This window comes from Gigantopelta aegis, chromosome 15, assembly GCF_016097555.1.
Source record: "Gigantopelta aegis isolate Gae_Host chromosome 15, Gae_host_genome, whole genome shotgun sequence".
Lineage (NCBI taxonomy): Eukaryota > Metazoa > Mollusca > Gastropoda > Neomphalida > Peltospiridae > Gigantopelta > Gigantopelta aegis.
In genome coordinates this window covers 15,795,529-15,806,877 of record NC_054713.1, presented here as the reverse complement: position 1 = coordinate 15,806,877, position 11,349 = coordinate 15,795,529, and the positions used below count along the sequence as shown (strand labels likewise).

The window sequence follows — 11,349 nt, the reverse complement described above, 5'->3', positions numbered from 1 at the left end:
GCAATATACAGTTATTTGTTTTTAAGTAATTTGAACCAATATTTTAGCATACGATAGTTGCGTACATAGGACAGTGGATAAATACCTAGTTCAAAATATACCATAATATTATTTGTGGAGCCTTTAACTTTTATGACACGCAGAGGAACGCGAAAATAAACAGTTGAAACATTACTAAGACAAACACTCAAATTCGATACATGACAAGCAGCAAGAGTGCCAAAATCATATTAATAGCAAAATAAAACAGAAAATGTGATAAATCTGAACATACATTTATACTGAACAGTTACCGATTACCTTCAAATGCATTTTTTATTTGTAACATAAAATCCTGAGAATGCCGATTCCAATTGCATTTTGATGTACCATGTACGTTTCTAAATCTGCGATATATTCCATACAGAATTTGACGATTACTGACCTTGGTTTTGTCGTATTTGCGTAATTAAACTCGGTATGACTAAAGATGTTATCTTTTTGTTGAAGGACAGTAAAGCGTTTTGTCACACGTTTGTGCATTTTGATGTATCATGTACGTTTCTAAATCTGCGATATATCGTATAACCGGAAGTTTTCGTGGTCTTAATTTTTCGTGGTTTGGGGTCGTCATTATTATTACTATGTATCTGATCTTACCATTTTATATTCTAATTATGTTGTCCAATGTATACCATGCCATTTTTATATGATTCATATATAAATAAATGATTGAATATAAACACAGTTCAAGGTTTCTTATTTTCGTCGTTTGCCAAATCTAAATTGAAAGTGATTTTATTTTCGAGTTTTAGCAAGTCTAGTTGTAAGAATACTTGTTATTGTTGATTAAAGTTTCACTTCGGCTGCCAGTTGTTCGATACCACCGACGTGTAATGTTAAACAACAGAGCACTCAGCTGTAGCCTAATTGGCCACTGTGATACCCGGTATGCTATTCGCAAGACAGAACAGAACAGAACTTTATTACATCCAGGCCGTTAGGTAACGTCATATGGGGAAACATAATATAATATGTGACAAGACAGGACAGGGTTTACAGGAGAACATTAAATAGTAAATAATATAGTATATGAATAGTTAAATTATATAAATACATTAATACTGAAATACAACGAGTGGATATAACAAAAATACATATATGCATTAAGCCAATAATATTCGGCATAGTAGAGTAATTGAAGTTCATTATATAATTTGTTAAACAATGTCATGTACTAGTATATTTTGATTTATTAAAATAGGGATATCTGTGATATAATAATAAAGCATATTTAACTCGAGTGATGTGGTATATGTTGATACAAATAGCTATGGTCTTTTAAATTTATCATTAATTTCTTTAATTAATTTGCTGACTGACCACAGTCTTTGGTTTTGTGTAAAGCCAATTACGATTTGTGTGAGATGTTTTCCAAGTCAGTCTGTGTAGTGTTTGATGTTTAATCTGAGCTTGACATGTTTCACTCACACTCTCCATAGTAAGCTGGCTTTGTATACCAGTGTAGCAAACATAGCGATACGTACACATTTTACATTTCAAACTTGCAACATGAGTCTGTTGAGCTGGTTGAATAAATCGGTCAAAAACGATAGTTTTTTTTACCATCACCGTCAAGAGGACCCGAACTCGAAATCCCATATTTATATATATTCTACAAACAGTGAGATTCACACAATAACATTTTTTAAATTCTAACTTGTTGTCTTGACTATACTATTCTCTTGTCGTATCCGGTGGACTGCGCATGACAGGAAATAAAATGTTCCGGTAAATTGTCAGTGTGTTATTGCTTTCAAAATAAATATTTTAAATATAATTTGTTGATGTTTTCAAATATTTTCAAGAATTTATATTTTCGATGCTGACTACTTACCCTCGAAACCCACGAAAATAAAAATCCTCGAAAAATTCCGGTTATACGGTATTCCATACACAATTTGACGATTACTGACCTTGTTTTTGTTGTATTTGCTGAAGGACAGTAAAGCGTTTGTGCTTGTTTACATTAGAATTAGCAGTTGACGTTGCATTACGTTACCTACTCATTAATTGAATAGAATTTTGTCTCATCTTTGTTTTCATTGGTCAGGGCAATATCACTTTTGATGGACCGATGAGACTGTCTGAAGGCAATATCACTATTTACGGACGGTCGTGTGACTGGTTTTTGACCAATAAGAATACAGATATTCATTATGTAATAACGATCGATATTTCGAGTGTACAGCTGGCTCTGGTCGGGGCTTGATGTCAACACGCTACACTTATCGATCGGTTGCGAAAGTTGCATCCTTCACAGTGAAAAAAACCATGATAACCATTCTCTGCTGTTGCTATTGACCAGGAACATGAGCAGAATAATGCTTCTATGAAAGGTGGTAGTAGAGCTGGAGTAATCTACGAATATCGGTCAAAAGTTATAATATCTCAGACACCATGAACAGACCAAATACACTCAGAAGACATTTCTGAGAAATATCAGATTGGGAAATATGGAAAATATATTTCGAGAAAGCAGCAAATAGATGAGGCATTGAAGTCCAAGCTTTCAATGATATGATGAACAGACTTATTAAGATGGGCAATGGCAAGTATGGTATATTTATGAAGGAATGGCTTGTTTTTTAGATCGTTTCGAGATGAATAATCTTTTCTTCAAATGATTCTAGTTTATAATAAATCCAAAGAACAACAACATCTGTCTTGAAGGAAGACTGTTCCAGGCTTTATTACATTTCTTGTCAAGTACAGACACATTTTCCTTTAAGTAGGTGATGCTGTCCGTGAAGGACATTCTAAAATCCAAATACACACAATGGACAGTCTACTTGGTTCTGCTTTGGAGTAACATAGAGCTAGAAAGTTAAAGTTTGTTTTGTTCAATGACTGGCTAGTGGAAACCGTTATACTTTTCCTTTGATGTACCAGGCATTGGGCACTGGTTGATACACACACAAAAATCAGAGCTTGGGTTCACCTAAGGGATTCAATCCTCAGACTCAAGCACCTCATGTGAACGCTCTACCGACTGAGTTAGATCCTGCCCCCTCGGAGAGATAGACGTCAGTGTAGACAATTCTACTGTAGGTCATTATTACATGTCAAAAATTACATTTATGTCGGGGGGGGGGGGGGGGGGGGGGGGGGGGGGGGGGGGGTAATGATCAAATACATGTACATGGAGCAGGAGTAATAAAACAATCCTGAAAACCCCATTTTACAGTGACAAGATGGCGCACATCTCTCAGTTAGTAGTCTGAAAACCCCATTTTACAGTGACAAGATGGCGCACATCTCTCAGTTAGTAGTCTGAAAAACCCCATTTTACAGTGACAAGATGGCGCACATCTCTCAGTTAGTAGTCTGAAAACCCCATTTTACAGTGACAAGATGGCGCACATCTCTCAGTTAGTAGTCTGAAAAAACCCATTTTACAGTGACAAGATGGCGCACATCTCTCAGTTAGTAGTCTGAAAACCCCATTTTACAGTGACAAGATGGCGCACATCTCTCAGTTAGTAGTCTGAAAAAACCCATTTTACAGTGACAAGATGGCGCACATCTCTCAGTTAGTAGTCTGAAAACCCCATTTTACAGTGACAAGATGGCGCACATCTCTCAGTTAGTAGTCTGAAAAAAACCCATTTTACAGTGACAAGATGGCGCACATCTCTCAGTTAGTAGTCTGAAAACCCCATTTTACAGTGACAAGATGGCGCACATCTCTCAGTTAGTAGTCTGAAAAACCCCATTTTACAGTGACAAGATGGCGCACATCTCTCAGTTAGTAGTCTGAAAACCCCATTTTACAGTGACAAGATGGCGTACATCTCTCAGTTGGTAGTCTGAAAAACCCCATTTTACAGTGACAAGATGGCGCACATCTCTCAGTTGGTAGTCTGAAAAAAAACATTTTACAGTGACAAGATGGCGCACATCTCTCAGTTGGTAGTCGGAAAACCCCATTTTACAGTGACAAGATGGCGCACATCTCTCAGTTGGTAGTCTGAAAACCCCCATTTTACAGTGACAAGATGGCGCACATCTCTCAGTTGGTAGTCTGAAAACCCCATTTTACAGTGACAAGATGGCGCACATCTCTCAGTTAGTAGTCTGAAAACCCCATTTTACAGTGACAAGATGGCGCACATCTCTCAGTTAGTAGTCTGAAAAACCCCATTTTACAGTGACAAGATGGCGCACATCTCTCAGTTAGTAGTCTGAAAAACCCCATTTTACAGTGACAAGATGGCGCACATCTCTCAGCAAACTTACTGGCGCTTTAGTCAATGCCCACATTGTACACACTAGCTGAAAGGTGTGTGCACCCCCTACTTTTGAGTTACACTGAACAGACCCTTTTTGACACACTAAATTACCCTTTTTAAAAAAAAACTGTGCAAACTTTGTGGTGAATTGGATCAAATATGACATCTAGTACCGGTAGTTAGAATATCCCCCCCCCCCCACACACACACACACACAACACACACACACACACACACACACACACACACACACACACACACACACACACACACACACACACACACACACACACCTTCAAATTACTACATCAACAACAATAAAACAAATATGTATGCATCTGTTAGTGTAGTTTACATGGTTTCCTTTCTTTTAACATGCTACATGCCAATATTTTAAAGACAATATATAGTGACACCTTATTTTACTTAGTGCCTTGAACAGATTTATAGTGGTGACCTTTGGTGACCTCAAAATGACCTTGATGTTCATCAGAAAAACTAGAACCATATTTTTTCCTGAATCTGTATACAATAGTGATTATAAATAACATGAAATTCCTACAGGACCTATTTTAGCTACATATGCCCCTACGCTATGCTGTGAACATTTTAGATGAGGGGGAATATATGCAGATTAGCAAAAGTAACTTTTCCGGAGTTGAGTATAATCCACAACAAAATGTTCAGGTCAATCAGTTAAAGCAGTCCTGAGTTATCCAGTGGAAACCAAATTCAATATGGCTGACATGTGGTGGCCATCTTTTGTGAGTGGTGGCGCTATCGAAATTGCCATCCGCCTAGTTGAAAGCAATAAACTACAAAAAATTAAGGCTGATGGGTCAGCATTCTTGAGTAATCCACAGGAAACCATAGTCAATATGGCCGGCAATAGTGGCCATCTTCGATAAGCGGCGGTTCCGGTTATTGAAATCAAAGCTCTCTAGATAAGATCAATCCATCATTAAGAAGATCAGGTTGATCGGCCAAAGACCTAGTGCAAAAATGGCTAATTACCTATATACAATTGCATGTTTTTAACTAATGCGCATTATTTTGGCATCAGCATACCATACGACATGCTTCATAATGTAGTTACGAAATTATGAAATTACATCATTATGTTATCTTTCCCGCAATATTTGTTTCTTAAATTGGTAATTCTGAATTTTACATTTGGTTCCAAGGATGGAACTTTCGCAACAATTAAATCCCTAATTAGCACTAATTAGCATTTGACTTCTTCTTAAGTGCACTTTCCCACAATATTTTTTTTCTTAAATTGGTAATTCTGAATCAGGTGAGCATACTCTACATTTTACATTTGGTTCCAAGGATGGAACTTTCACAACAATTAATTCCCTAATTAGCACTAATTAGAGTCTTTCTTAAGTAGCCTTTCCCGAAAAATATTTTTTCTTATGTAGTGGATTTGGGCTCAGTGACATGTCCTCTACCAAATAGCAAAGGAATTTCAGATGGAACTTTCACAACAATTAAATCCCTAATTACCACTAATTAGCATTTGACCTCTTCTTAAGTGCACTTTCCCGCATTTTTTCTTCTTCTTAAATTGGTAATTCTAAATCGGGTGAGCATACTCTACACTTTACATTTGGTTCCAAGGATGGAACTTTCACAACAATTAAATCTCTAATTAGCACTAATTAGAATCTTTCTTAAGTAGCCTTTCCCGCAAAATATTTTTTCTTAAGTTGTAGATTTGGGCTCAGTGAGATGTCCTCTAAAGATAGGTTCACATAAGTGCGTATAAACGGATGCATAATATGCGTGTGATTTACGGATGAAATTGAACACATACTAAAGTATTGGCATGTACACATCAATCCGAGAAGCGCGTGAAATGTATGCAGCAATACGCAAGCGTTGAACACGTGGAAATTTGGTGCGTCAAATGCACTGCATGAAACCATACATGATACTTTTAGATACCATCACAGTGGGTCTTCGAAAGGTGGCATGCCTCGACCAAGCACTGTCACACCAGAGTTTGTTGAATTGTTGGTGGAAAGCGTTAGGAAACGCCCTTTTCTGTACAATCCACAAGATATTTCATACCACGATGCTCAAAAATGTGCTACTGCATGGTGTGGCATTGCGAACGAGATGAACTGTGATGTAACGGGTTGGTATACATATACGTACACGTACACACACACACACACACACACACACACATATATACATATATACATATATATATATATATATAAATTTTTATATATCTCATAACGAAATATAATGTTAGAAAAGTGTTGAATTAATACATGTTTGATATGATAAACATTGAATTAAAGTACCTAAAAATTAATAATAACAATAAGAAGAAGAAGAAGAAGAAGAAGAAGAAGAAGAAAAGGAAGACTCAGTAGTAGTAATAGAAGTATAATAATTGTAGTAGTAGCAGCAGCAGCAGCAGCAGTAGTAGTAGTAGAAGTAGTAGTAGTATAATTGTAGTAGTAGTAGTAGCAGCAGCAGCAGCAGCAGTAGTAGTAGTAGTAGTAGAAGTAGTAGTAGTATAATTGTAGTAGTAGTAGTAGCAGCAGCAGCAGTAGTAGTAGTAGCAGTAGTAGTAGTAGTAGTAGTAGTAGCAGCAGCAGCAGCAGTAGCAGTAGTAGTAGTAGTAGTAGTAGTAGTAGTAGTAGTAGTAGTAGTAGTAGTAGTAGTAGTAGTCGTCATCGTCAGTGTATTCATTATGTTGATATGAATGTGTAATTATTGTAGGTGCAGAATCAAAGACGAAATGGCGAACACTTCGAGATACGTATACCAGGAAAAAAAGGGAAAATAAAACCAGGAGTGGTCAGGCAGGTTGCAATACGAAGCAGTGGGAATGCATGGATTTATTTGCCTTCCTGAAACTAATTAACCCATACGAAGTTTGGTAATGATATAGATATTATCCTCTTTTAAAAAAAACCCCAATTAACTAATTATTTCATGTTGATTAAATAATGAAGCCACAAACTAATACATGATAAAACACTTTATTATTATTTTTGTTGTTTTGTTATTTTTTAGCACGGCATCAAATATTAACAACCAACCACCCACAGCTGATGATCCTATAGAAAATGAAAATAAGCTTGAAGAGTTGCCTGATGTCCAGTCACAGTCGGTACACCAGTCACAGTCGGTACACAATGAAGATTGCAATTCTGACAGGTTAGCTGTTCAATTCACCTCTTCTCACTAAGTAATTCTGCCATGAAATCGTACCAATCCAATGGAAATAAGTTTTGAATGGCCTTGCCCGTAGCTATCGTTGTGTTCCCACCATAGACATGGAAGTTATCAAAAGCCACCTTTGAGGAATCTCCGCGAATGCAATTGTTGTATTTGCTTGAACAATGTTGTGAAGTAGGCAGGCTGTTTTAACCACACTGATAGCTGTATTTTTTTCAAGTGTAATTTTGGTATGGAACACCCATCATCTTGCAGCTGAAATGCTAAAAGCATTTTCTACAATGTGTCTAGCCCTTGATAGTCTATAATTGAAAATCTGTTGATCCTCTGGTCCACCCCTTCCAGCATACGGTCTCGTGATGTGAGTGTTCAAAGGAAATGCTGCATAAGCAACAAAAACATATGGTAAAGGACCAAGCATTTCTGCACCTGAAATAACTTTACTTTCTGGTAAATTTATAGTACCCTGAATTATACCTTGACCCATAGCACTAGCATGGAAAACACCACTGTCGTTATTTCTGCCACATGACCCAACGTCGATGGCGACGAACTGCAGATCTGCGTGCACAATTGCTAGCAAGACAATAGAGAATGTCCCTTTGTAATTATAGAACATTGACCCTGAATTTCGGGGACACTTTAGAACCACATGTTTTCCATCAATAGCATTCACACAATGTGGAAAGTTCCAAAGGCTTTCAAAATTGGCTGCTTTGACCTCCCACTCTTCTTTATTATGGGGAAATTTCATGTATACAGTTGATAACTGATCCCAAATTTCTTCCAAAAACCTCCCTTACAATATAACTGATCGTTGACTTTCCACAACGATAACTGAAGCTCAGTGATGCAAAAGATTCACCAGTCGCTAAATACCTGAAATATAAATTATTATATTATTTATCTTTTAGCCATCATGAAGTAACGCCATCGGTTTCTGAAAGTACAACGGTGTCAACTCCAACATCGCAGTGCCAACCCCCTTCCACGCCTCCTATTGTGACCACAAGGAAGCGTGGAAGAACGACACAAGCAGACGATTTGGGAAAATCGCTGACGGAATATATGCGAGTTCAACTTAAAAAGAAAATTGCGAGTAACAACACGAAAGAAAAAAAATATGATAGAACATCAGAGGATGCCTTTTTTGAGAGTTGTGCTTTAAGAATGAAAAACTTACCTGAAGAGGTTAAGTCTGTACTACAGCTGTAAATTTCTCAAGTATTCTATAATGCTGAAAACAGAAATCTACCGCCTCAACAGATCAGACCTCTTCCATGGCACAGTCATTTGATTTTAGGGCGAGCCCCCACCTACACTTACCCAAATTTGACCACCAATGCAGTGAATTCAAACGATATCATTGGTGAATCAATGTGACTTGCCAATATGTGAGCGTTTATCTCCCATTCATGATGTAGTAACATTCATGTAATTCTGAAACAATTTTCACGTTAATAAAATACTTGCTAATTGTTGTTTGGTTTTTTATTTTTTGTTGTTTTTTTGTTTGGTTTTTTAAACTATAGCTATACTTTAGAATGATTATAGTAGTTTATTTATACATAAATGTTGGTAATACAGAAACGTATATTTATATCGTTTCTTACCGTAAGCATATGGCGAGTCTTTGTCTTGGACAAATTACTTCACGGGATTGGCATCGTCGCTGTATAATAGATCCAATATGGTCCAAAACCATAGCAAATTGATCTCTGTTAAGTCTAAAATACTGTTTGAATTTGTTGTCATCTAAATACAAGTCACACATGACTAAATTAGCGAATGCCCCTTGTTCTCTCCTCTTTTTAACCAGTTCATGCTCCCAAAAGCTTCTCTTTTTTCTCTTTCGTGTGGTCTCATAGGCCGCTAAGAGTATTAGCAGTTCGTCTTCACTGCTAGACGAAGCCATGGTACGAGAGAGAGAGAGAGAGAGAGAGAGAGAGAGAGAGAGAGAGAGAGAGAGAGAGAGAGAGAGAGAGAGAGAGAGAGAGAGAGAGAGAGAGAGAGAGAGAGAGAGAGAGAGAGGGTGGGGGGGGGGGAGTGCCTTGCGGTCACTTAAAGTTACATTCTCTGGTTACCATATTATAACATCATGTACAGATGTGAAATACAAGCTCAAATGCACTTTTAAAAAAGTCGTGTGTTCACTATGAACGGATATCGTCAAACGTATACGCTTGATTCGTCACCTGTGCCGCCATAGCTCGTCAAAGCACAAACGACAGCCTGTTGTCAGTTTCAGTTAACACGTGCGTTTGCCGATTTCAAAATGTAGGGTTCGTCTCAAAAAATTAAAAGAGAAATCTTGCGCTGTACGAAGAACGTTCGGTTGAGGATACGGTACTAGAGTCTTTAGTTAAACCGGTTTGATCTTGACAACGTATTATCGACAGTCGTACCTTCCTATTTCAGAATTGATATTTTATAAAGTGTTAGTAGAACTTTCAAAGTTTAGTTTGTATACTAGAAACACATTAATCATATATATATTTTAAAAATAATATATACTAAAGTAGACAATGAACGTTTTCACTTCTTAATTTTACGTGTTAACATCGACAAATTCAAATAAATATTATTTCGTTTGGAAAGGGTAAAGTTGGGGGGGTGGGTGGGTGGGGGGGGGGTTGTTTAACGACATCAAAGATACAGCATATTGATTTAATAATCATCCGACCTCATACAACTGTAAATAAAATGTGTTGAGTGCGTCGTTAAATAAAACATATCCTATCCTTCCTTCCATCTGGATGTCTAGCATTTTGTAATTTTGACATATAATCTTAGAGAGGAATCGGGTGCAGGGGGAGGGTATTGGAGGTCGAAACCCTTACTTGCCCAAGCTTAAAAAAAATTGAAATGTATTTTTTTGGGGAGCATGGCCCTATATAAACTTCGCTCAACACAGTATAACTCCAACCCCGCTGAAATCCCTGCACACGCGCCTTGGAAACCCGCTACATTTTTCTTCTTTTTTTTAGCAAGGGATCGTTTATATGTACCATCCCACAGACAGGATATCACATACCATGGTCTTTTATATACCCGCCGATGGGGATCGATCCTAGACTGACCGCGCATTTCCAAAAAGCACCCTTTTAGGTCTAAGTAATGAATAAAAATAACATATAATCTTGAAAAATGTTACGTAAATCGAGCACAGTACCCTCTTCCTCAACCCATAGAGCGTTACGTAATTAGTAACACCCCCTTACATGTAACGCGTATGCCAACAGCTGGCCACTGTCAAAATTTCAAGGCAAATCCCCCACCCACCGACCCCTGGAAAGGCGTTGTACCATACCTCTATGGATATAAATATGTTTTGGAGATATGAGACGACCCATCAATCAAGACAGTTAAATTTGTTCAAAAATTGGGAAATCTCACGTGATCTCTTGTTGGGGAATTCTATACTTGTAATAAGCCAATGAAAACCGAGATCGGTACGAGCCTGTCAAAAGTGTCCCACTTTCAAAATCATGGCTTTGTTTTTGACCTGGATAAGCCAGCGTAGTGAAACCAATGCGGAGTGCGGCGTCATATATGCACCAAACGTAATTGGATGTTCTGTTCTATATGCTTAAATAATAAAACATATTCCGAATACTGCCGCTTTAACTTACAAGTATTTCTATTTTATACGCATTGATGTGTCCAGGTAAACACGGATGCGTGGATGCATCCGTATAAACGCATCCGTTTTTACCTTAAGAATTGTGTTTCTGTGGTCAGTTGGGGTCCCTCTACACCTAAACCTAAATCTTTTGGACCTCTCGCAACAATTAAATCTCACCTGGCTCCCACACTAACACCGATCGATATTTCTGTGGAATGCCTCGCTGTACTGGCTTTGACGTCAGAAGTC

General features: G+C 37.7%; 1 protein-coding gene across 1 annotated transcript; it reads left to right on the top strand.

Moving 5' to 3' along the window:
- The first annotated feature begins 7,019 nt into the window (after window positions 1-7,019).
- LOC121389942 lies at window positions 7,020-8,918 on the top strand. The gene is made up of 3 exons (XM_041521610.1): window positions 7,020-7,173; window positions 7,311-7,454; window positions 8,390-8,918. Exons 1-3 carry the CDS (start codon window positions 7,127-7,129, stop codon window positions 8,688-8,690), a joined length of 492 nt encoding a protein of 163 aa, XP_041377544.1. The 5' UTR covers window positions 7,020-7,126; the 3' UTR covers window positions 8,691-8,918.
- The last annotated feature ends 2,431 nt before the right edge of the window (window positions 8,919-11,349 follow it).